At 47.6% G+C, this 27,210-nt stretch overlaps 1 protein-coding gene across 1 annotated transcript; it reads right to left on the bottom strand.

Annotated features, from left to right (window-relative positions):
- Positions 1-405: 405 nt before the first annotated feature.
- On the bottom strand, positions 406-26,971 carry LOC114867540 (protein jagged-1). Its single transcript, XM_055513837.1, has 14 exons — positions 26,143-26,971; positions 23,761-24,087; positions 13,382-13,439; positions 10,206-10,454; positions 9,165-9,225; positions 8,651-8,781; positions 7,702-7,821; positions 7,261-7,374; positions 5,192-5,305; positions 3,293-3,406; positions 3,102-3,148; positions 2,727-2,903; positions 1,675-1,825; positions 406-1,546 (listed from the first exon to the last, which is right to left on the bottom strand). The coding sequence occupies exons 1-14, from the start codon at positions 26,299-26,301 to the stop codon at positions 1,110-1,112; spliced, it is 2,259 nt and encodes a 752-aa protein (XP_055369812.1). The 5' UTR covers positions 26,302-26,971; the 3' UTR covers positions 406-1,109.
- Positions 26,972-27,210: the final 239 nt, after the last annotated feature.

Below are 27,210 nucleotides of genomic sequence, written 5' to 3'. Positions count from 1 at the left end.
GCACCATTGTGAGTGCAGCAGGTTTCAGAGCGAGCGAGCGAGCCAGTGACCCGCTGATCTGTCGTCATAGAGACTGTGAGCCATGCACCCCATTATGAAGTATCCTCCCCGGGGCTTCTGACACTTATATGAAACAGAAAGCCTGTGAAGCATCTAAAAGACCTGCTGAAATAACCACCGAGGAGCTTATAGCAAAGCAGAGTCAAATTTCCATGTGGCTTTTAACATATCTCAGCTCCTGTCTGTGGTAATGAAACAGCACCGCAAGCAAGCACTTACTATGAATACATAACAAGGAGCAGTTTACATTCATTAATCTGTCTGGCAGTGTTGACACTTCTGGCAGCTAGAAAACCTGTGGCTATAGCACTTGTGATTAATGATTATAGGCCATAGAAAGTTAAATAGCTAGTAAATGCACTTTTATTACAGGTCCATCAAGACAGAAAGTGGAATTGGACACACAAAGCAAAGCAATACAGATACTCTCATACCAAACCACAATAAAAAATGGCATCAATATGTACAATATATTTATTTACAAAAGCTATTTTACACACGGGTATGAAAAAAATCATACATCTTTGAAAAACTGTAGAATTACAGAGTCAATACAGGCAACAGTGTATAGTTTGAAATAGTTTTTCAGGAGGCTTAAAGCCTTCGTTCAGGTGCATTTGTACAAGTAAATGAACTAAAGTCAAATGTTTCTCGCTCCTTTTAATCCCACGTACACTCACACAGTAAAAATACATACTCTCTGTCACTCACAACACCACACGGAAACACACAGAGTGTTAAATAAGCATCCATTCATCGCTTTCTGTCTGAACACCAACCACATGGCAACGTGGACCAGGAAACACGTCGAGAGGGTCCTACTAAGAATGAGCCACTATTCAACTCGACAGTATCTCAGGCAAACCAAGGCGAGGCTCAGTGTCCAGATTAAAAGTCTGAAGATTCTTTCAGTCAAATTTCATGCATTTGCTTCTTACCATAGTGACAAATAGTCTTTTGATTTGTGTATTCAGCAGCCTTTACTCCCTCTGATGATAAAGGGCAAAGGGTGCCAAGAAGCTAAAATAAAAGTTCCAGCAGAGAAAGGGTCAGACCTCCAGTTCCTGGTTGTCTGTGTGGTGGAAGCGGTTTAACTTCTCCCTCTCCCGGTTTGAAATGTCCAGTTTGGGGACGTGGGCCGGCTTAAGGGCAGGAGACGGGTGCGACGGTGCGGGGGAGGGGGGCAGGGTCAGTTCAATCTCCTCATAGCAGCGCGAGACGGGGGCGGCGGCCGGAGGGTGTGCAAGTGCAGCGGCGGCAGGTACGAGGGGTACGGGACGGTCCACGTTCCTGATGAGGTTGACGAACTCCCTCTGGTTGTTGATGCCTTCTTCCTGTGGGACGGCCTGCTGCTTTTTCCGCTTTCGATGGAGGTGGGAGAGGACGAAGGCACAGATCGCGCAGCCGCACACCATCACTAAAGCTACGACCCCCACCAGGATCATGTAGAAGCTCACGCCACCTTTTGTCATGTCAGACATGGCACCTGCACACACACACACACACACACACACACACACACACACACACACACACACACACACACACACACACAGATTAGCCTTTACTCCATAGCCATCTGTATCCACCTTTAGACAAACATGTGTCTCTTACCTGGGCAGTGATGACCAATGCAGGGATTTTGGAAGCTCAAGCACTCGTTACCATAGTAACCTTCAGGACAAGTGCATATTGTCCTGCCCTCTATAATGTGACAGGGCAAACCCTGCTGGCAGGGATTAGGGTTGCACAGATCCATCATAATCTGAAATAATGAACATCAATAATTGTTTATAAGCAGGTTTTAGTCAAATTTCATATGTATAAAACAGTATGTAACGTCAACAATTCCTAAGCCTAGCAGCAGAGCAGGGAGTAGAGGTAAAACTGAGTCTTTGTCCGAAACTAAATTTCAAAATTTCACTGACTTTTCAATTAACAAAGGACCTAAAATAAAGGTCTGGAACCTTTCTAGTTCTTACGTATGTGAACATTCTTATGTGAGCAGTTGTCTTATCTTCTACTGTTCTTTAGTCATCCTTGGCTAATTTTTTGCTAATTTTAATTAAGTCTATAAGGTGTAAATCGATGTGGCCAAGAGCGATCACACATAATAAAATCAGGAGTGAGAGGATTCATTGCAGAAATTCATAGAGAGCGTTTTGGGAGGTTTATGTTTATAATGACGATGACCTGGTTTTTCCTTCTCACAAAGCAAACCTTCGAATCATTAAGGTTTTTTAGACTTGTTAAACTGTTTTATTGGGTTGTTTTTTTGGAAAGAAAACTACTTCATGTGAAAAGAACAATAAAACTATTTAGACCTTTTTGGTGTAGTTAGTTTATGATATCACAACCTTGGATAATTCTCTCCAATCAAATGTGTTTATAATTTGGTATCCAGTCGCGTTTCCTGAGTTTCACAATTTTGAACCATCTAATTTGTTATGTTTCATTATGAAACATGAAAAATCACACACAAAACAACATGAATTTTGGTAACTACCTCTTTCATTGTATTTAATCTACGTTTATCTGCTTTGATGTTAATTTGTCTTAACAATTACACTTCTAAATCGGTTAATTGGTTAATTTGACTTCATGGCTGATGGTTTGGTGCTGTAAGCATTCTTAAACTCAGCTGTCATCTAGAATGGTTCTCCAACCTGACAGGAGTGTCCTGAATATCCTGCTGGGCAGATGCAGGTGTGGGTCCATCCGTCCTTCTCCACACACCGCCCTCCGTTCAGGCAGGGGGCGCTGTCACAAGGACGTGAGCCATTCTGGCAGTGTTTCCCCGAGAATCCAGGCGGACACAAACATCTGGATCCTGACACATGGTCCTTTTTGAGAGGATATAAGAAACAATCAGACTAATCTGATTTGAGTATCTTGACCTACTGCAATTGGGTCTTTAAAATGAAAAAGGTATCACATTATAGTGACTCTCTTTTTCCACAAACAAGGCAATGGCAATATAAATATGAGGGAAGATGAATAACTAGAAACAAAGAAAGCGGCTGCACAACCCGAGATCTCACCTCACACCGTCCGCCGTTCAGACACAGACCAACACAGCTGCTGTTTCCTAGACAAGGGGGAAACAAACGTGGAGTGACGCGTTTTGGGGTTCACAGGGTCTCTGGGCTCCAGGGGAATTTGCCGTTTTTACTCAGGCGCTTCATGTTTCAGCGCCGTTCTTTCTTCTCGTTTCGCCTCCTTTCATACTCACTGACGTCACAGTTAGGCCCTGTCCATCCAGGAAGACAGTCACACAGGTATCCACCGATCAGGTTGCGGCAGGAGCGGGCGTGGACGCATATACTGGTTTCACACTCATCTTTGTCTAAAGAGACGAAGCAAAATAAAAGGAGTGCTTGTAATATAATGCACACGAGTGCAACTGAAAAACACACATTCATCTAGATCTGCAACGAGAATAACACCAGCTGACGGTGTTGTGGTGCATAAAAGCTTCCTGGCCATGATTGACAGCTCTCACAACTGTACAGTTCAGTATGTGCATTGGGCTGCACAGTCAGAGTGTCCATTAAGCCTGACTGGCGTATTGAGAGATTAAACTCAAGCTATCAAAACAGAGCCTAGAGTTTTAGGTCAGCTCAGGTCTAGCAGACGATTGTTTGGTAACAGTAAAAACATTTGTTAAGTGGATGCTGCTCAGATGCTTTTTGGGAGGCTGAGGAAAAGCCTCACACAACCCACTGAAAATGTTGTTTACCCGCAGTACATTTGAAGTCATGCCTCGCAGCATCACAGACCCAAACACACACACACACACTGCACCACCGCCTGTGTTAAGTTTAGTGTGTCTATTCCACCTTATGTCGAACTAGGATTGTTAAAGCTGAGAACCCCTGAGGGCCTGACTACGATAGCAGGAGGATTAGAGAGAAACCCTGAATGAATAAAGAGGCAGAAGTCAGTCAGTTATAGGTAATGTAAACCTGTTACCATCAGTAAGTGGGCTATTAGGATTTAGCACTGTGTGTGTGTGTGTGTGTGTGTGTGTGTGTGTGTGTGTGTGTGTGTGTGTGTGTGTGTGTGTGTGTGTGTGTGTGTGTGTGCCTAGGGGCATCACTTGAAACTGGAGGAAATATAGGGACGGAAGTCAGCAAATAAAAGAGTGAAACTGAAAGAAAGTATAATTGCCTTTCACCATTTGAGGAACTCTTAATTCTCTGCTCATCGGCTCAGGCTATAGAGAGTTTTATCTCCGGTGTTTGAACACTGTATATGTGTGCGTGTCGCACTGCGAGCCAGTGACCTGTGATGTGGAACTATGGGGGATTATCAAGTGTCAGAGTGACATATCACTGTAACCCAGGGGAGTACGGGAGGTTGTCATGCTGAAATATGTCTCAGTTTTTACTTCATAAGGCCTGTGTGTGTGTGTGTGTGTGTGTGTGTGTGTGTGTATGTGTGTGTGTGCGCGCGCTGTACCACACTCCCTCTGCTGCACCATCTAACACAACCAGCCCCCGGCACCGCACTTGTCAATATGTACGAATTCTGCCCAAAGAAGCGTGACGGTGCATTTAGAGAATACTGATTCGCAGACGGGACAGGTGGATGCAGGGAATTAACAATCTGCTGGGTTTTCCGCGCCCTTAATTTGTGCTTTAAACGCATATTTGACTCAAAACAGAAAACGCAATCGCATGTTGCTCATTGAAAAACTATTTTGCAGCGTTTAATAGCAGATGGATTGATTTGGTTTGTTGTAGGATGTGTGATAAAGCCCTGGGAATGCGTTCCTTTGATATCAGATTGGGTCATTAGGGGACTACAGTATAAACAACTGACTGACTAATGAAATATGATTTATCAAAGCACAGTATGCTGAACATCACACTGGGCTACTCAGATAAAACCCCTTTACATCTGCGTCAGGGCCTTTGATTAGTCTCTGCTACAGTAACTTATTGTGAGGCTGCTGTTCTACTTTCATCCCTGTGAGAGTGAGTTTGCACAGTGAAATGTTGGTTTAATGACTGCAACCACAAACAAAATTAAACTGAAATGTGTATGATGGCTCTTTTGGAGCACAGCAGGCTGCGCTCTCTGTGTACATCCATCACGGGCTCAAGTCTGGAGTCGGCGTCTGACTGACCCAGCTGACATGTGCGGCCGCTCCATTCAGGCGGGCAGAGGCAGCGGTAGCCTCCAGGCGCCTCCTGGCAGGTTCCTCCGTGGCCACAGGGGCTCCGATCGCACTGCCTCACCTCTGGGAGGGGAGAGAGAACACAATGCATGTCAGCCAATAGAAATGAATAGAAACAGAGAATGGAGCTGCCAGACGGAGGCTCCCCGTTGTGTGGGCGCAGGGTTTAACCACGCGTAGCTTCTTATTACACGTGCAGCGGTGTCATTCAAACGCCTCCCATGCGCTTATCTGGGGTATTCATCCTCCTGACCCCTCCTCTGACCCAGACCCCTAACGCCACACCCTTCCAGCAGCAGCACATCTTCCAAACCCAGACAGACAACTCATAACAAACAAAGATGCATTTCATTAATACCGCTTTGTTATATGTACAGAAAGAATGCAGAGCTGAACTGTGGTTTTGGTTGGGGCTGTTCTCTGACAGACAATCCAGGAAATACACAATGACAATCACAGTGTTTTCCCCAGAGACCCCCCCCCCAATCCTCCCAACAACAACACATAGAGATAAACCAGCAACAAACAGCAACAAATAACAGAGTCTCTGACCCAAGCAAAAATAAACCATCCCTTCGCTCCTCTGTTTGTCTTTCTCATCCTCTGGTAAAAACGCTTCTCGCTGAAGTGTTTACACGACAGCGATCGACCGGCGGCGTTGTTTATTCCCACCGAGGGTGAAATGCTGTTTGCTCACGCACACGGATCACAGAGCAAAGGGATCCGACCTCACCTGCTGCCAAACACGCGACCCGAGCTGTTAAAGATGCTCATCTAAGTTTGGAAAGAGGTGCATTCGTTTAGACGTCTGCAGGCGCCGCATGTTACGCGCGGGAAAAGGTTATTTCAACATGTCACAGAAACATAAATCAGCTGAACATTCTGAAAAATGAGGTCACTGCAAACAGCCAAAAACAACAGAAGTGCATGTAAAACCCAGGGAACGGCTTGATCTGAAGATAGAGGCTCATTAGTTCCCTGTGTGTGTAGTGTAATATAACACAGGACTGTGTGTTTGCACAGTCAAAATAAACTGTCAAACTATTTGGAACCAGCTCATGCAGCATAAAAGTTTTTTTTGGAGCATTTGATGTAAATGGTGTCTTTCCAACAGGCAAAGTAAGAACGCTTAGCGTTTGCATACTTCTAGGACAAACATCAGATTATTCGACTACAGCAAACTGAGAAGAGCCAAGAAAAAACATGCTCCGACTCTAAACACTACTGTGAATTGTTTTAATGTTTCCTCACCAAGCAGAGAAAAAACACTATATTACAGAAAATGTATCATCAAATCATCAAACATTGCTTTTGATTGAATTCCATAATTACACAGGTGCTGTTTTTCATTCAGACAGGACAAACCACTGTACCAGGATACAGCCACACCTTTCTGATAACAGGCAATCATCCTCCAGAGGTGCATGTGGGCTGTGTCATCCGCCTGAGCGATAAACAGCATCTGTTAGATGACCGTGAGCGGCCGCAAGACAATAAACCCTCGATTCACTGCCGTTAAAGCCACATGCAAGTCAGTGTAAGTGTGTTTACATTTAATCAATACAATGGAGTTGCTCAATAGAGTTGCTCAACAACACACACACACACGCACATACACACACGCACGCACACCCACGCAAATGCACACACACACACACACACACACACACACACACACACACACACACACACACACACACACACACACACACACACACACACACACACACACACACACACACACACACACAAAAACACACACACACACACACACGGCAAATCAGAGGGCAAGACAGATCACTGATTGCTGTTGATACTGTTTGTGTTCTGGCTAATTTTGCTTCCTCTCGTGAATTGATTAGTCGCTCCCTGGCTGTGATCCAGAGGAAAACACAGACTCAGACAATGTCAACGTGCCCCTCAGCTCAAAGGTGTGTGTGTGTGTGTGTGTGTGTGTGTGTGTGTGTGTGTGTGTGTGTGTGTGTGTGTGTGTGTGTGTGTGTGTGTGTGTGTCTCACCATCAGCACAGGTCTGTCCTGTCCAGCCGTCAGCACAGATGCAGCTAAAGCCGTTTGGGTTTTCAACACAAGTGGCTCCGTTCGTGCATGGAGACGACAAACAGGCATGTTCAACTGATGGAGACAGCGAGAGACGGCGTTAATGGAAGGACATTATAAACATGTCACAATTTAAATGTCACCTTAAATAAACTAGATAGGCTAAGCTACAGTAGGAAATATGTGACGTCAAGTGGTTGTTCCACTGAAATAAATATGTGTAGTATTCACTGCGTTGTGCATATACTAACACTATTTGGAAATAATTTACAAATTCAAATTTACTTTGACTCTGTGACTCAGCCTTCTCTTCCCTGCATCTTTTTCACCTCACATGTTTATCCACTGTATCCACAAACCAACTTTCATTTTCCAGCTCGGCGCCCGTGGGATGAAGCTCACCGATGTCGCAGTTGCGTCCCCTGAAACCTTCCTGGCACTCGCACTTGTACTCGTTGGGCTCGGTGTTGGTGCAGGTGCCGCCGTTCTTACAGGGCTGGTGAGTCCCACAGTAGTTCAAATCTGAAACCATTAAAAGGGACTTCCGTTAAATATTCTGAACGCTGCACTGACTGAACCGGACCGATCCATTGATCCACACAAGTCTTTCTGCCTCAACGCAGCCTTTGTGAATGCACAGCAGCAGCTTAGGACCCGCCTACAGCAGCACCAAGCCCATTCACCTTACCCAAGGCTATTGCCTTTCCTCCACACAATACACTGTCCCGTGGGCACTAGTGTCTCTACTGGATCCCAGCTCCCACACGGGGGCTGAGGTGGGAAAAGTTAAAGCAGAGGGTAAAGCTTCAATGTCCTCTGTTTATTATTTCTGCTAATCTGATAATAAAGCGTTGACAATACAAACTCGTCAGCAGGTTTCGAAGCAATAGAAATTATAGAATGTAAGTGTTCAAATATCTGTGCACTATTATAACTTACTAATAACTTACTTACTTACTAATTAAAATATATAAATCATAAAATATATGAAAAAAGGTTGTTCAGGAATCATGACTGAGTATGAGCCTCATATTGAACACAGGAGAGCAAGAGAACAGATTCATGAGCAGAAACTAAATCACTTCATTAGTATATAAATATTTGCTATTTTACAGAGAATTAACCCTTTAAATTCAGAAACATCAAACATACCATAAGAAGGTTTTTATTAAACCTTATAACAAAATCAAATAAAAAAAATAAAAAAAACATTTGTTTTATTAATATTATTTAGTGTATTACAAGCATTTTAATCACTTTTGTGAGACTGGTGATTTGTCATAAATGAAATTATAGTTTAATATAGTTGTTTATGGAAAAATACAAGTGGTTAAGAGGCCGCACATCTGACCTTTGTCACAGAGGAGTCCTCCCCAGTTGATATCACACACACACTGCCAGGGCTCGGTGCAGCTCCCGTACACACAGCCGGGGAAGGTCACACACTGGTCACACAGAGACCCCTTCCAGCCGTAATGACACCTGGAAAGAAAGATTTACAAAGGTCAAACTCTCCAATGAGCAGACTGAGATTGATTTCAAAGACATCTGTTGTTCAAATCCTAATCTGCATTTGTGTAATTTTTCAGTAGAACTACAGTAAACGTTAAACAAATATCTGTGAAATGGTTATTTGTGTCATGTGTTCATTTAATCAAAAGACGGTCCCAGAATGCATTGCAGTGAGATTCTAATCCGGATCTGTTTTGATATTAAATTTTTTGTTTTATTGGACATTTTATCAGCGATAATATCTCTGTTGCACCACATCAAAAAAAACAAATACATGTGCTGGTAAGAGGTACAGCAAGCTTCACAACACAGAAATACAAGAAAGCTCATTTGTGTGTGTGAAATGTCCTCACTTGCATTCTCCAGGTACAGAACAGAAGCCGTGAACCGGATGACACCCCTGTCTGCAAACAGCTGTGAACACACAGATAGAATTGATCACTTTAGATGATCATAGTTACTGGCGAATAGAAGACAAAAATAAAATTTTGAATTTTGTTCCTTTTGTTTAAATGGCATGTTCAACTTTGGCTGTGTGGTTTTAGCACAAAGAGCTGACTGCTTCCTCCAACCCTGCCAGGACACAGCGCTCCTTGAACGTCGTCATAGCCCTGAGGCTTCAGGGGACAACAGAGGGGCCCTGGCTAAGCTTTGAAGCTTCCTGCTCCCCTGCAGTCCAATCAGCGGCCTGCTGAGGAGGAAGTCAGATGATGTGGGACAGCGGCGGGATGGGCAGGGCTGCAGGATGTCCTTAAAACTGGTGCCGTCCTTCAGAACCCAATGGTTTCCACTCTGGTTTCCTCCGTTCGCTTTTACCATGGCAACGGGATGGCAGCGCTCCGAGGTCACGCAGCGAGGTCGCCCAGCTGATGAGTCACAGACGGATGGGCCCGTCCGCTAAGAGCTAACTGGAGTATGAACTGGGCCGCGAACGCTCACAGTCGAACAGCGGGAACGCAGGTAAAGACATCCCACATAACATGAACATGATTTCATCTGGTCACTGATTATGATGGTCTACTTTTATCCTACGGCCAATTTAGATCTCCAATTAACCTGACAGCACATCATTGGACTGTGGGAGGAAGGTGCCTGGAGAGAACCCACGCAGAACACGAGAAACCGGTAATTACAGTTACTGGAATAACTCATAGCAAAACAGCCATTGCTTCATGCTTCGTGTCCAAATCCTGCTGGAATTTTAGGGTCTTTATGGGGCAGGAATGCTCCTTCGTTGGTCGCCATGACAGTGTTGCCGTCGGTGACGCTACCTAGCAACCAGCATCATCATAATGTGCATGTTTATACTACGTTATGCTAAAACATGCTAACCGTGCTATTCAATCACACGTTCTAAATGCTTGATGCCCGACACTTTCAGGACATTCTCTCACCTTCTTCGCATTCAGGCCCCGTCCAGCCTTCCATGCAGACTTTGGAACCGCTGGCGTCGCAGATGAAGTGACCGAAGAAGTCATCGCGGGCCCGACAGAGCTTGTTGCACAGAGGCCCGTAGTAGTTGGAGGCGCAGCGAAAGCGAAGCCGGTACTCCAGGCTGAGGGCGCGGCCATGTTGACTTTTGGTCTGCCACTGTTCGCCAGGGTTCAACATGGAGGAGAGGAGGAAGCGCTCAATCAGCTGACCTACGAATGGCAGAAAGAAGCACACGCCGCTCAGTTTTACTAGATATTCTGTAGTAGGCGGTTACACGTTTAGGCATCATCATCCTTGCAGACGTCCCACGGGAGACAGAGGGCGACTGTGGGACCAGAGGACGGGACTTGGAGGTCTGCAGAGAGCAGACGGGCCAGTCTGGACTCCAGAGAACACCAGACGAAGGCTGTGACAGTGGCTGCTGCCCCCGACCCCCAGAGGGGATTTCCCCCAGAGGCGCTGTCGCCTCCAGATCAGTTATAATCTCCTCTGACAGGGCATTAACACACACAAAGCAGTGAGAATATGTGAGCGTGTGTCTGTGTGTCTCAATGTATGTACATGTGTATTTAAGAAATGAGGACAAAGGCAGAGACTGTGCGATGTTCCCCCCAAAAAAGGAAACCCTTGTTGGAAGTGTGTGTGTGTGTGTGTGTGTGTGTGTGTGTGTGTGTGTGTGTGTGTGTGTGTGTGTGTGTGTGTGTGTGTCAGAGCCAAAGAGGAAGGGAGGCAGCTAGTAACACACACACACATAACAAATGGCCTGATGGAGAGATGAGATCACTGCAGTTTGACACAGAGGAATGAAAACAGGGACATGTATTGAGCAGAGTGTGTGTTTGCCCACATCTAGGGTTGTGTGTGCATGCATTTAAGGCGTTTAAAGCAGTGAAAAAGGAAAGGGAACAGGGCGCCTCGTCCGTGCCTCTGTTTTTCTGGGCCCTGCATTAACTTATTCCCCTGCAGTGCATTGAGGATTTTCTCACTATTTTATGATGTTGGCGTTGGACACTGATTTAATCATCACAAATTCTCTGCCAGAAATGAAAAAGTGGAGCAGAAGAGTAGGAAAAAAATCCTAATATCAGCCAGCGCAGCAGGGGAAGGTGTATTACAGAGTGTGATTTCCTCACTAATGTCACTAGATGCAGACACAAAATAACAAGTGAATAGAGAAAAAGAGAGGGAGGAGCAGGAGAACAGCAGCAACAAGACACGAGCTGCTTTTGAAATCAGCAAACAGAACATAAGCAGCGGACGCGCGGGGATTGTGTGTGCAGGTGGAGACGCCACTTAAATCTCTTCCTCTGGCCTCTGAGTGCCTGTCGCAGCTATGAAGTGCCGTCCCAGACTGTGGCGGTGAAAACCTCGTTCAGGCCGACGCGCTGTTCCATCAGCCGAGCCATCAAATCAACAGGCTCACGGAGGCCGGCGCGTGGATAACGCTGGCTGCCCGGTATTTGATGCAGCGTCAATGCAGTAGCACATGGTGATATATTCTGTGTGTCTGTTTTTCGTTTTTAGATCTTTTCATTGAACCCTGCAGATCAAACTCAGTATCTTCAGAACACAAGCACTGAATACAGACAAGCTGGTCTCCATTATAGCACTTCTAATGTTATCATTCTATTCTCTCACAAACAACAAAGACGGATGATGGAGGAGAAGAAGAAGAAGAAGAAGAAGAAACCTGAACTTACAGCCTTAGTGATGGAGGATGTATAGCAGAAATATAGGAGATGATTTTGCTTTAACAAAAGCTTATCTAAAATAAACTAAAATTGAACAAACCTTTTAGTGAATGGCTTCAGATCGGCCAACAGTGGAATTTGTGGAAACTACTGTTCTTTGCTTAAACAAAATTCTAACAAGGTCATCCTGTCACTACTCAAAGAACATCATATCTTCCCAAGGAATGGCTCAGAAAGGACGGTCGTGTCCAGTAATCCTTTCTGATTGGGTTGATAAGTCCACTCAGACTGCGGCGGGACCCGTGTTTGTGCTGAGCTAAGCTGTGGGACTAGCAGTTAGACGACTCTAAAGCCGTCACACGCTCAGGTGGAAATGACAGGTAATGCAAAGAAGATGTAAGTACGGCACTGGAGGGCAGCAGGAAACGGGATGAGTGTAAGAGGGAAACGGGATGAACGGAGGAAAAGAAGGAATCCTGGTGCAGGTTCTCATCACGACGGCCATGTTTTAAATATTACTGTAATCCGTCCAGTGGAGAAGGGGGTGGAGGACGGTGGGAGGAAAGGCAGGAATGAGGAAGGTGTAGAAACATCTGTCAGGGTGTGTGTGTGTGTGTGTGTGTGTGTGTGTGTGTGTGTGTGTGTGTGTGTGTGTGTGTGTGTGTGTGTGTGTGTGCTCACATTCCCTGTCATGGAGCTTTCACAGAATTAGACGAGAATCAACAAGGAAACAAGCAGGAAATTAAAGGGTCTGGGTAAAAGTCCCTCCAACCTCGTATGATCACAGACATGAAGTCACAGAGGATATTCTCACATTGTCTCATCAGGTCGAACCACACATACGCGTCAACATCCTCCATAAAAACTTGCTTGTTGAAAGCTAAACTGTTAACTGTTTTCTTGGTGACACCAGGGCGAGAATACCCCAAAGCAGAAGTATAGTGAAATTAAGAGCAGAACTTTGCTTTCTTATATTTGTTTACCATCTAAAATGGAATTTTTAGAATTTTCTATATTAAAAAACAAACAAACAAACCTCAGTGACTGCGGCTGCTAAATTTAACCAGTTGTTTGTTTTGATTCTTGGAACTAAAAAACCTAATTTAAGAAGATTTATAGAGGCTTAGTGTTAAATTATTTGTGTTGTGTTTTACCATGTGGGCATTTTATACTAAAAATAAGGTATAAATGTTGCAAAGAATTTTTGTGGGAATACAGAAATACTAAATATGTTTGGTGCTAGAAGCTAAAGAAAACAGGATGTAGACTGAGAAATGATCAAAATAGTAATTTGGTTATTTTGATCTGGGTAATTTGGGGCAATTAAGTGCAATTATGACAAACAGAGAAGAATTCCTTATTTCCAGTTACAGAGCCCCAGTAAGGAAACTCGAATGATGTCTGTATAGTTCAAACAGCATGCAAACAATATATTCCTAATTCACCTGCTTCTGATGTGTCGTTGTCGCGATCCAAAGCCTCCAACACCAGAGAGAAGGACTTCTGTGAAGAAGACAAAGAACAAAACAGGAGTTTAAACCATGAACAATGATTCATCATGTTGTTCACATGATGGTTGAGGTCAAATGTCAAATGTTAAATGAACAAACAGCTCCAGGGCAGTAAAACGTCCAGTCCAGTCAGGTGATCCCCATGTTTAGCCTTTGAACTCTAGTAATATACTTCTACAAGCCCGGAAGACATGGGCACCCAGATGCAAACATCTGTTACAGGACTAGATCCCTTGCTGTTGTTTTTAGGAGAAGAAGGCTGATCAAGCTCAAGTTTTAAGTTGAGGTTAGATGTTGCCACTAATCCTTGAAAGCAACGTTTGTATGGTGCATTTCACACTTTTAAGTTACAAGAAGAGATCCCATCCATACATTATCAGCCAGCTGCAGGTTGTTCTCCAGGCAAGGACGAACTAGGACGGGCTGACACTGTTTATTTAAACGTGAACTCATGCAGATTAGAGGCATTCATTTTCAGATGTTTGTTGTTTATTGACCCATATTCTCACTTTATATGTTAAGAATCAGTATGGATTTAAATGGAGTTGTGAGCGTGAGTCTGTTATCAAAGAAAAGCTTAACCTCCCTGCCTTACACACACACACACACACACACACACACACACACACACACACACACACACACACACACACACACACACACACACACACACACAAAAGTGATGTGGATGTAACACGACTGTGATAAGAGACTGTGATAGTTAATTGTGTCTCCAGAATAAAAGTCCTCAGAGCCTGTGGGGCACACACATTTCTCCTGCGTACTGTATTTGAGGCAGAGAGTCGTATGTAAAGTCTGACATAATTATTCTGAGCTTTATATAGCGATAGAGTGACTGTATATCACGTTATCCGTACAGTAGCCAGGGACTCTAGCATAAGCTGGATATGTTTAATGTTGACTTTGGAGAGATAACAGAGGGCAGATGTTTCTTCTCTCCCTCTTTTTTTCTGACTCATCCTATAGCCCAGTGATGAATAATTCAGTGTAACACTTTATCCTACAAGTCTTTTATTTAGCCTTTTCCTGTGTCTATATTCAATCCTCGCTCTGTGAAATGCACCAGCCTCTTCCTCCTCACATCTTTGCTGAGGGAGTAATACTGCCAGAAAGGGGATGAGTGGGAAGAGATGAAGCAAGGTGTGGGTAGAGGGGACGCATTCTGGGGGGTTAAGGGCAGGAGGTCTGCAGCACAGCTAAAGTTAGCCAGAGGCAAAAATAAGGCAGGACGGAAGGAGAAGAGGAAGATGAACGGGTGCAGTGAAGGTGCAAAATGTTAGGGGGGAGAAAATTGGTGCGTCAGAAAACACTGAGTCAGGGATCTGTGTGAGTGAGAGTACAGCTATTATCAGGAGTGCAACAGGGGAGGAGATGGAAGGAAAGGGTGAGCAGAGGAGAAGGTGGACGAAGCTGGAAGCCGTAATTATGTAGGAAAAACAATACACAGATAAATGTGAGCGCAGCGACCGGCGTGGAGCAGGAGTCCTGCAGTTAAGTTCAGATACGCGATGGAGAAAGGGGTCAGAGGGAGGTGAAACGAGACGGCCAGCAGATAAAAAAGGAAAGATCACAGGACCAGACAGGGGAGAGATTCAAATAATGATGAGAGAAGAATAATAAGAATGAAATGGAAAAACGCCCACTGCCTGAACTTGGAAGTCGTGGCACTAATGAGACGTGTAGCTCGCAGGGGGCGGCAGGCAACACACACACACACACGCACCCACACACACACACACACACACACACCCACGCACACGCACACACACACACACGCACACGCACGCACACACGCGCGCACACACACACACACACACACACACACGCACGCACACACGCGCGCACACGCACACACACACGCGCACACACACACACACACACACACACACACACACACACACACACACACACACCTACATACACAAACACACACACACACTGTGAAGGCCGTCAGACAGCACGCAGCCACAGTCATTAGACTCCAGAACCCGGCTCTCACTAGTATGAACCTCTAAGGCTGATGAGCATCCGCTAGCAAGTCGAAAGGCAAAGATGCTGCCTTGAAACTCCAAAGTACTGTATCATCAGCGAGACACACGTTTAACGTCCTATTGTTGCTACTGACACATCAGTATGAACCACTTTATTGTCGTAGCTGATCAAGATAATACTTTGTGGTAACAAGCCATAAAATTGCAGGTTTATTATTACAGCCCCAGAACACAGTCAAACTCCCAACTGACAGTTTAAAACAACAACCAAACGGGTTTTCAGTCTGAATCGACTCCAGTGATCCCTTCGATCCACAAACGTTTTATACATCTCACACACTACTGTGCAGTATCTTTATAGAAAGAAGCGACTCAGCCCATTTGCAGCTGTTGAAGCGTTTCAGGCCACCGCTGGCCTGCTCACACACCTTTTACTGGACCGTCCCTCCCTCTGTGCACACATCTGTCTCTGTCAGTCGCCACAGCGGGTCAGGACCAGCAGGAAGCCGCTTGTGTTCCGCCCTCGCCGCGCACGCGGCCAGGTGAGCGGATGGATACAGGATGGGCGTATCTGCCGTCGGCCATGTTCTCAGGGGCCGCGTCTTGTCCGGACGCCCCCGGGGGTCACGTCAGCCGTGGTTACCAAGTTAAAATCACAGTCGCAACCACTGATAAGCCGCTGTAGAAGGACCGAGGCGCTCGCCCACAATAGGCGCTTCCTGGCGGCCTTTCCAAAGCACACACACTCACGTGAGCGCCACGCCGCTCGCGGAGCGAGGCGGGACCGGAGAGGCCGTCGACTACTGGGCGAGGAGGACTGACCTCATGGGCCGCTGGACAAAACAAAGAGGAGAACCACAAAAACGCCACTGATAAGATCGATGGAGGGGATGAAGTCATTTTGGCTCCTGGCACCAACAACATGGGAGTGTTATTCATGGCGATAATGGGCAGAGTGGTGACACGGAGGAAAACAACGTGCTACAGGGCAGACGTGAGGAGGGGCGCGCAAGGCGAGACGGTCCTGGTGGTCGTGAGGAAATAAACATCAACATGTGGGGAGTTCCAGTGCATCTGAGCGATGCCCACAATCTAAACAGGACTGGGCGCTCTGATTGTTGCCGCTCATGAGCCGTGGAGACGGCCTGAGCCCAGCGTGGCCTCCCAGAGCCGGGACTTCCCAAACCGCGCAGATGGGCCCGCATGACGAATGGTCCCCTCCCTCGGTCCGTCCTCGTCTGCTTGTCCGTTCACCGGCAGCCTCGCAGCGGTCGAAAGGGGGTAAAACTCAGGTTTAAAGCAAACTGTGCCAAACCAAAGCAGCAGATGCTCATCCTCCTCTACACTCATATCATTCCTCCCTTTGGGTTGGTCAGTTGCCCTTTTCTCCCCCGTTTTCCTCCCTCCATCCCTCCGTCTCTCCTCCTCTCTCTCTCCTCCTCTCAGACATGGGCAGGGTAGGATATCCCGACAAAGCCGGGCTGTACAAACACAGCTCTACGACAGGAAGGACTCCTAGCCCTGAGAGAGGAATTTCCCCTCAGAGCTCACACACTAATGCATCCACACACACACACACCTCACAGGCAGCCAATATTACCCTGGCAGCAGTCTGTATTTATCCCGACACAATGCTTTCATTCAATCCTTTTGTATTATTCCCATAAAAGCTGTAGAATTCAAAATATGCCATTTATGAGTTCAGACAACAGGATTTGGTGCATTCGAAGGTAAAGCTGCAGTTCTATAATTTTGTTTAATAGACAGAATTTAATACACATCTTGTTCAGCTCTAGTCATTTGAAGATGAATGTGGGAATCTGAGACTGAAACAGAAATGTCCAGTCAAATACCTGGCTGCAGTAATTAAACAAAGACACTTAAGCACTTGGTACAATACGAATCCTGTACACGCTCACACAGCGAAAAGAAACAAACCTAAGACCAGTGACAAAGATGACGAAAAAAATTAAACAACAGCAACATCAAATAATAATCATCTGAAAAGCTGCTTTGATTTTAAACACCTTCTATGTCAAAAAGCTTGAGTAATTACACACACACACACACACACACACACACACACACACACACACACACACACACACACACACACACACACACACACACACACACACACACACACACACACACACCAGCAACATACACAAACGGTTGCCATGGCAGCAGTGGTGCCCTAGCCAGCTTGGATGGCTGGCGCCTCACCTGCTCTACGAATTAGTGGAGGATGTAACCACAGTAACAACGCGCTTACTATTCCACACGCAAAGCTGCGCCTTCGTATCGTTTGGTGACAAACAGACACAATAACGGTGAGGATCGCTGCACGTCGGCGTCTTAATGAGGGACATGCAGCGAGTGAGTCCAGTCCCCACTCAAAAACAAACCACACTAAAACACTAATTCTTCCCCAGCACCAGCAAACATGGCTTCCAGAGCTCCACGGGGTCGGGGGTGATGGCTAATATCTGGAGGCAGCTGAAATCCAGATATTAGCCGTCATCCAGAGCCGTTAACAGAAACGCACAGACACGAGCGTGACACAAAGACTCCGACCCCCGACGCGCCGCCGTGCTCTCCACCCTGTTCCACGACCTCGTCTCCATAATTACACGTCTCTCCTCTCACATCCTCTTGTGTTTATCTGTCGTCCTGAGCATAATTAGGATCAGACCTCCTTCTTGCCTCCTTCTCTTTGCATTTACCTCCATGAAGCACTGAAGGTTTATGTGGATACATTATAACTATTTAGATGAAGAGTCAATGTTTAGAGCATCTTGATTAGATGTTACAGTTCACCACTGTCATCCTCTTTGCACCCCCCCCTTCCCTTTGTCAGAGACCCCCACCCAAACACCTGTGCCCCGCACTGAGCTGATCCGCAAACTTTCCTCCTCCTTCCACTGCTCTGCTTACGTTAACTTAACCTCCTGCCCACTGATCTCAGCTGTTTATGACCCCGCACCGCTCCCTCGCATCGCGGCCCAGACCGACTGCCCTCGTCTCCCAAAGCCCCCCCCCCAACACCACCCCCTCCTCCTCCTCCCCGGCTTCCGCAGGAAATTACCTTGTCTGGCCGCTGGACATTTCACATCCATGGCTGCGCCTCCAGAGCGCGGCGCTTCGAGTGAGACAGTGGAGAAAGTCTGACAGTGGAATTCCAGCCCTTCGTGGTTGTTGGGGAACAATAGTGACGGGATTCCTCTGGTTTGGCTTCAGAGGTTTAGTAAAGAACACAGACGGGATCAGCCAAGTCTCAGACTGATGATATGATGAGGCCTATTTTAAGTCTAGTCCTGCTACTAGAAAGAGTCAATAAGGAAGCGTGTCTTATTTTAGCGACTGCAGCCAGACTTTTGTGAGGAAAACGCAGCAGCATGACTCAAGGATGGGTTTTAATAAACTTTGAATAAATTAGAGCTCTGTGACCCAGACAAATAAGCAGGTCAGGCGGGTTTTGCATAGGGAGACATCTCAGACAGCCGACGTAATTTGCTATTAGTTTTAGTCTTATTATGGGATGTCAGCATCTGCTCTTGATTCCAATATGCTTTTAAAAAGTGCATTGTAAATAACAAAACACAAAGCATCTCGCTAAAGCTCTATTATTTATGTCTCTGGAGTCTGTGCCGTGTTCACTTTGTGTTAGGGCTGAGGGCGAGACTCTCAAACACTGATAGAGAGTGTTCTGGTTGTCAGCACCATTGGACTCAGGCATCGTCTCCCACTGGGTCAAAGACGTCCCGCCGTGAAATCAGCAAGCGCTTGATTGATTGACTCTCCGTCGCGCTGCAACGCAACGTTGTTCCACATTAACACGCACGACACGGAAACACGTCTCGTGTACTTGTGTTGTCTTATGTCACATCTGCTCCAGTGATGAAACCTTCATGGAATGACATGTGAATCAGAACATGTGTGCACCTAATCATGCACGCTTTCCCAGCCAGTCATGTGACGGACGGACTAGAATGACAGAATGAGCGCTGGGGGTTTACATGCGATAATGAGACACCGGGGTGGAGGTTGGTGTGAGCGTGAGCGGACAGGAAGCGTCACAGCAGCATCGCGACTCTGATTAAATCACACTTAGGGCCGTGGTCAGAGGAGGTTTCACAACGTGGCGCCTCGAGATGTTCACGCTTTCACCCAGTGCGGTTCAGAGAAACCCAGAGACCACAGAGTGAATGTGTGGCGACGGATGGGAGGCGGCTGAAGATCGGCGAGGCGACGCGGACGCGGAGGCGCAGAGGTCGCTGCTGCTGAAACAACTGATGGCTGCAACTCCACCTCTTAGAGGCCTGGACGATCACACAATGACACGTCCAGAGGCAGCGACACGCTGTAATTTCACACTGATGATGTAAATCAAGGTTGCTCTGGCTCTTTTCTCTCCTAATAAAGAGACTCCCGCTCTCAATCCAATTTGCACACAAATGAAATCATTAAAACACGCTTCCCCCGAGACGTTTACCCTCCAGTTATTAACTTATCTCGAAAAAACACCAGCTCTGAATCCTAATGGAATTAAGCTTCTTTGTGTCTGGCGCGACGGTGGACGCGCCCGTCGGTGGACGCGCGGTGGGAAAACCTAAAAGCAGGAGGCGCGTTTCCAGCAAAGCCCACGCCTGCAGGTGTCTATGCGCAAATAATGCACACAACGGTATCAGTGTACACAAAGGTATGCGCGGCTGTGCAGGAGAGTCAATTAGGGGACAAAGGACAGGAAAGCACAAATGAATGGAGGAGAAGGAGTGAAAGAAAGCCCCAACTATGCTCCCGGGCCTCGGTTGGCCCTCGGCTCGCTTTCTAAACGGCAGGAATGCAAAGGTTACAAGGAAGCGTGGTGTCCTGTAAAACACCAGGGAGCTGCGTTTAACAGTCGGCCCAGCGCAGCATCAGTATGGGGCTTCGCCGTTCAAGAAACCGGCGAAGCAAAGTGGATCAGCATGGGTTAAACGAGGCGCCCACACGGGATCAGGCAGCGCTGAGAAGGGGGTTATGGGTAATCACAGGTCCGCTCCGGTCGCTCGGCCCGTCTGGTGATATGAGGGTAACAGTAGAACAGGGCGCCATGGTGCACCTGCACCTGAGCCTATTTGCATGACAGCCGCGCTTTGCATGTCGAACTCCGCGCTGTCTGGAGCAGGAAGCGTCCGTGGGGAGGAGGCTCTTTGTTCACGTCAGTGATTGCACAATTACAAAGACGGGTCTTTATAAGAAAGGGTTTAAAATCTGTCTGCTGTTCATGTAAAACATTCATGTTTGATGCCAAATATTAAAAGTAGGGCCAGATTTCAACACAACATATAGGAGGCTGGGAACCCTCAGTTAGATGTACTATGGATTATTGTGTACCTGTAACAAAGTACTTCTAAACAATGAGAGAGGGGATTTTTTCCATCTCTGAGCTGGATTTAAATTACATACTGACATGACCTGTTTATGATTTGTGACCTCATTAATTTCAGAAAATGTGACTCTGGATTTTAAATATATGAATGTTAAGTGGTCACCTGCACCAAACAGCTTATTGAATGTATATTTGTCTTCTTGCTCTAAATGTGCTGCATATATTTGCACATACATTACATTTTTATGCAAACGCCTGAGACGAGCGAACTTGACCTGCACTAAGAACTCAGCGGCTCCTTTGCTGAATGAGACGGCGCCTGACCTTGAGCTGGTTGCGTCCCTTCAAAGACGAGGCTTCCACGCGCAGGGGACTTCATTCATGTCATTGTTAGCAGCATTTCTATAGCTGCTTTTACGCGGTGCATGCTATTAATCATAGGGAGGTTGTAAAGGAGAAGGCGGTCGTATCTGGGGCTTGAAGGACTAGTTCTGGGAAACAAAACACCTGGAAACATCAGCTCCCACGGCGCTAGGAGCGGTCAGAGCGTGTGCTAGCTTCTACACTGTGCGTCTACTGACTTGTCGCCTTTGTGCTGTTTCATTCATCTCCCTGATTCATTCGCTCTCTCGTTCACAGCAGATTCATCAGACACAGGCATTCGTGGCTTATGTGTAGGTGGCCGTTTAGGTTTCAGCTTTAAACCAGAGGAATCACACCACAGACCTAACGAGAATGGAAGGAGCTCGGCAGTCTTCCAACTTTCCAAGCAAAACAAACACAACACAACGAATTACAATCATGTTCACACTCAAATGCTGCCAAGAGAGAAAAAAAACTGCTCGCACACACTTTTCCCTGGAGAGATTACTGGGAAAAAGACGGAGCCAGGGAGGGAGGGCTCATAGGCAGAGAAAGCTCACCTTTCCTTATAATGACATCGCTCACCTGTTCATCTCACCTGGGGCAGAGGGATCGCCCCCCTCCCTCCTCCACCCACCACCCTCCCTCCTCATAGGAGCGATGGCCAGATAAAGCCAGTCATTCAGTGCCACTGTGTGTCCCTGGCGCTCTCTTCCCTGCAGCCCGGCCCTGAAACTGATCCAGGTAGACTTTCTGACCGGGAACTTTCTCACACTCTGACGCTGCCAATCACACACCTGCGCAGCGCAGACACGTACAAACACACAGAAACCCACCCAAAGACCCACTCAGGCCAATGTGGATCCGTTACATAAGGCCGAGGGGTGGGTTTTAGAGCAGCCAGGGGCTACAGTATGAAGCAATGGTTCCTTTTTCTTAATAGAAAATAAGTCAAGCGACTATCAAGAGCTGGAAAACAACCACATAATGATGGACAATGGCCACAAATGCAATGTGAGTTTGACTAGACACAAAAAAAAGCAATGCATAATTACTACAAATAAATGCTACATTGAAACAGGAGACAGAGCGAGATGGAACACGATGTCTGTCTCAACCTGTGGGACTGTGTAGGAGGGTACGTGTGTGTGTGTGTGTGTGTGTGTGTGTGTGTGTGTGTGTGTGTGTGTGTGTGTGTGTGTGTGTGTGTGTGTGTGTGTGTGTGTGAACCCAAGAGGCCACTGTCCGTGTGTGTCTGCATCAGGTTCTGTGTAAATCTGCCTCTTTCACTCAGGTTTTGTGAAATATTACAAACATTATTACCACGAGATATGATTAAGATGCGAACCACGAGGTGTTTTTCCATCATTCATGTAATACTTTCATTATGAGGAACAGATCAGCTGTGCTGGGAGCGATCCAAAGCAAAAAGAGGAAGAATGAAGACGACAGGAGGATTTCTTTACCACGAAAAAGAAAGAGAACAACTAAAATCTCCTAGATCTCTAGAAAATTGTGGCTCGCTCCTTTGCGTCTTTGCCAAATCATTTGGAAACAGATTCTGTCTTGCTGCGGTTTGACGGATAAACAAGTGTTAATTGATGAAATGATGTCCAGGATGATGATATGAAGTCCAGGAAGTGAGGAGAGAGTGGAGAGGTGCAGGCGAGATAAGAGCTGAAAGGGCCTGTTGTGTCACTGTTACTTTCCTGCTATTGTTAGGATTAAAGGCAAAGTAATAATCATTTCAGCTGAAAGTGAATTGAAGTGGAGGACAAAGGGAAAGGTGGACAATCGAGGCCGGTTTAGCGACACTCTGTGGAGCCAACAGCAGGTTCATTGCCTGCACAGAAGATGGAGCATTTGACTGGGACTTAATGCAAAGTCAAGAAAGAAACCAAAACTTTTGTAACAATAGAACAGAAATGTCTAGATTGATGGAGAAAAAGAGCAAGATTACGGCTGAATGGCTGAAAACAGGAGATGTTCAGTCCATCACAGAGACGCATATAGAGACAAACGACCACTGACACGCCTTCAAACTCAGGCCTATGTCTTCATTCCTGGTTTCATAAATGGCCAATAAATTGCTTTATGTGTTAGCTTTAAGCTACCAGTGATAACATTAATTCGTTAGCGAGACTGATCCATCCCAATCCTCCATGTGCAGGTGCAAATGTGGACTAAAAGTGATTAATACAGATTAATGAGTTTCTTAGTGCATAAAAAAGTGTAAATGTTAGAAAGAATAAACTACAAAAAAGACAAGCTCCGCTGTGATTTTCATCATGTCTTTAACTTGTCTTTGGAACACAGCTAAATCTACCATTTATGAAAAATATGTTGTTGGTGTGTAATTATTGTTCATTTCATCCTGCCCTCCAGTATTTTTACCCCCCGTAGACGAGGAAATAAAAAATGCTAAAGAATGTGAATCACAACAATGATAGTGTGAGTGTCATTTTTATTCCAGTCTAGCCTCACTTTGAGTATATTGTTGTACTTGAAGCTTAGCCTGTTCCCGTGGAAACCAGGCTAATAACCAGCGCTGCCCCTGTACTCACCGGCCAGGCGTATTTGAAAGGAATGACAATGTGTCCATTAGAGCCGTCGTCGCCTCCTCCCACGTCGTGTCCTCGGTGCCGCAGCGACTGGGAGTTCCCCCCCAGGACCCCGGTGCTGCCCGACCCGAAGGTGCACGGGCCGGTGGGAACCACCCGGGTCTGGTACTCCTTGAGGCAGGCGCGAAAGTAGGTGTCGCACTGGTCGGCGGCCGAGCAGCGCTGGCCCCCGTCGGCCTGGTGGTCGCAGCAGCTCCCGCTTTGCAGGAGGCCGAGCGGGTTCTGGAAGTGACGGATCTGGAGCTCGAACATGCCCACGGCACGAGCGGCCTGCGTCCAGACAGAGGAGGAGGAGGACGGGTTTAATTGAAATGAGACAAGTAAACCATGCAACATGAATCGAACACAGAGTTGAGATTTGAGACGCTGCCTCATCATCGGAGGAAGCAAAGCCTGTTCATTGGCTCGTTTGCAGTTGATTGAACCTTTTGACCTTTGATGTCCTCCACTGAAACATTGTCTGCAAACTCAAAATGGAGATGGAGAACGAGCTCCACTTTTACAAGATGAAAGTCAAGTGAGCAAATATCAGCATTCAACCAAAGGATGTCTTTATTGTTCCTATGATCTGTCTCCCCCTCCCCGGGGGAGGCTGACTCCCACCGTGCCTCCCCCGGTCGTCCCAACGCTCCTGTCTCTCCACTTCACCCCCTTCCTGCCTTCCTCCCCCTCCCCTGTGCTCCCTGCCTGTTTAAAGGCGGGTGGGGGGGGGCACAGACACACTTCAGAGTTAACAAGCCCCCCGGGGAGCCTCGGAGCACGGGGTCAGGTGTGTGCGTCCATCTACGCTCGCGTGTCACCGGAGCTGATGGAAAACTCTGGTTTTGGCAAACGCGACTCATAAAGCCAGCGTTATCTCAGTTTGCCTTGAATCCACTGCTGTCGAATAAATCTGAATAATTCTTTTAGCAGGTTCGCACAAATGCTAAACTAATGACGGCTCATTAATTCTAAAAAGCAGAATTGCCTGTCCCCTGGTGTGTTGTGTGCTCAGTTATAAACAGAAATCACCCAGAAGCTCGGCGTATTTGGTTGCGGGTCCCTCTCCTGCTCCCTGAGAGGGGCCGAGGTGGGAGAGGTGGGGAGGTGGAGGGGGGGGGGGGGGGGGGGGGTGCGTGGAGGGAGGTGGACCCGTCTACATCAAAAGGCCTGTGGAGATACAGTGGCACTCATCACTCTCCATCCTCCTTTCTTCCTCTCCTGCTTTCACTGCTTGAGCCATTCTCTGCATACCAGCATTTCAGCGCTCCAGCCTCAGCAGAGAGGGAGAGGCTGACCGGCTGAGACAAAAGGGGGGGGGCCCAGAGACCCGGAGGAGGGGGACGGACCTCGGCACCAGAACCGGGCGAGAAATAACAAAAACACCTAATAATAAAGTGAATGCCTTGATATGTAATAAAAGCTGTACACCAGGATAAAGCTGGAAATTGTACCAATTAGAAACTTCAGGTAGGGTCGATCTATGAATAAAACACAGCCACTCTGAGAATAGCTGTAAAGTCTGAGTGGGAGCTCTGGGAACAATAAAAGTGAACACAGGGAAGTTAAAGAACTTCTCCTGCCAGCTGCAACATAAGCAGCTCCTGAGAAGGTGTGGGACACCGCAGTGCGGTCGCAGGGAACGGTGGGAGCGCAGCGTGTCGCTCCTCGGCCGCGAAGAGGTCGCAGAGGTGCGGAGGGAGCGACGTGCGGAGCCGCACGAGCGTTCACACGCCCCCGGAGTCCATTCGGCCGTGGCCCCGGGCTCCGCACACGCCCAAGACGCAGATGCTCGGATGTGAGCGTAGTGTAGAAGCACATGCGCTCACGCGCACGCTCAACCTCCGGGCCCGCGCCGCTCACCGCGTCCCGGCACGCTGATCCGGCTCTTCATGTCAAAATAATTGCCATTGTGCCGTCGGCAGCTTGTCAGAAATGTTTATACAGGCCGTTGCAGCGAGCGAAAGAACGGGAGTCTGCGTCTCTGCACGATAGCGATGGAGAGGAAAGTGAAGCGTGAAGATGGAGATGCAAACACACAGCAATGACCCGTCCCATTAACCAGGGGTGAACGTCCAATCAACACAGTTACGCGGACCCTGCTCTGTGTCATACCTGAGACATCACAGTAATTCTCCCCCCGCGTGGGACGACTGGCACGAGCGTGCAGACACAACAGGTGGGCACGGCGCCACGGGAGCAGACCGAGGGCGGCACAAAGGGGGGGACACGGGCACGGGACGCGATCACGCGCGGGTTTTACGAGACACGAGCTCGACCACCGCGAGAAGTCGCACGGGGGTTTAAGGGCGCGCCGCCGGAAATAGCACTTAATCGGTGGCTTACCTGCGGTTGCAGCGCGAGCGCGGCGAGCACGAGCAGCGTCCGCGGCAGGTGCAGGTGTCCCCTGCGTCGCTCCGCCGTCATGCCCGACTTCCCACTGATCGCTCCCCTGTGGTTTAAAGGCTCGAGGCGTATTACCCCGTGCGTCCTCGAGCTCTCCATCCCTGCGTCAGGGGATTGGGAACGGCGTTGTGCGCCTTGGCGGTGGCGCTGCCCCCCTCCTCCTCCTCCTCCTCCTCCTCCTCCTCGCTGCCTGCGTCCCTCCGGCTCCGCTCCTCTGCGGTTCGAAACCCCTGAAACTCCCGTAGAGTCACTTCATCGCGTCCGGTGCATTGAAAGCACAAGCGACTCCGTCCCCGCTCGAGCCGCGGCCCCTCGCACCCGCACACACCTGATCTTCCTCCCCCGCTGCTGGGCACAGGCTGGGTTTCCACCGGCGAAGGCACATGCGCTCAGACGCACGCACGGCGCATACTCGCGTCGTGTTCCTCCGACCGCTCGCGTTAAGAAGCTTTAAAGGTCCAATCTGCCGGCTCACTTGACTTGAACTCTCATCCTCATTAGCGGACACTTTATCTTCTTCCTCCGCGTCTGCTCGACACTGATCCACGCACAAGGAAATTCAAAAACACAAATAGGGATCCTGTTTCCTCACCAATGCGCGGACGCGGCGACCAAAGTTGTGGGTCTCGGGAGAGAAAGGGTTTTACTTTGCGCTCTTTTCATCCAAGAGACTGACTGGTCATTAGTCAAGCCGATACCGAGCCCGGCGGCGACGGAGTCAGTGTGGGAAACAATGAGAGAGCAAGAGAGAGGGAGAGAGAGAGAGGGAGAGAGAGGGAGCGGAGGGTGTGTCCTGAGGCAGGGAGTATCCGTCTTTGAGCTCGTCCGTTCGTTCCCAGCGCAAATACGCTCGTGCCATTCTCTCTCCCTCTATAGACACAGTCAAACACGGGACCAACCCCAACTTTTTTTAACGTCTGTTACGCTTGACACGAACTATCCTCGGCGCTTCACTTCTCTTGTTTTGTGTTTTCTGTTTCCTCTGTACCTTTTTGAGGCACCTCGTGG

Source organism: Betta splendens, chromosome 13 (genome assembly GCF_900634795.4).
Source record: "Betta splendens chromosome 13, fBetSpl5.4, whole genome shotgun sequence".
In the NCBI taxonomy this organism is placed as follows: domain Eukaryota; kingdom Metazoa; phylum Chordata; class Actinopteri; order Anabantiformes; family Osphronemidae; genus Betta; species Betta splendens.
Note: the sequence above shows the minus strand (reverse complement) of the source record. Positions and strands in the feature narration are given on the sequence as shown.

Coding starts and splice junctions, on each gene's coding strand:
- LOC114867540 (XM_055513837.1), bottom strand. CDS start 26,301: ATGGAGAGCTCGAGGACGCACGGGGTAATACGCCTCGAGCCTTTAAAC. Junction 7,822..8,650: donor AGGACTCCTCTGTGACAAAG/GTCAGATGTGCG, acceptor TAATGGTTTCAG/ATTTGAACTACTGTGGGACT. Junction 5,306..7,260: donor AGGACAGACCTGTGCTGATG/GTGAGACACACA, acceptor CTCCCCTCCCAG/AGGTGAGGCAGTGCGATCGG.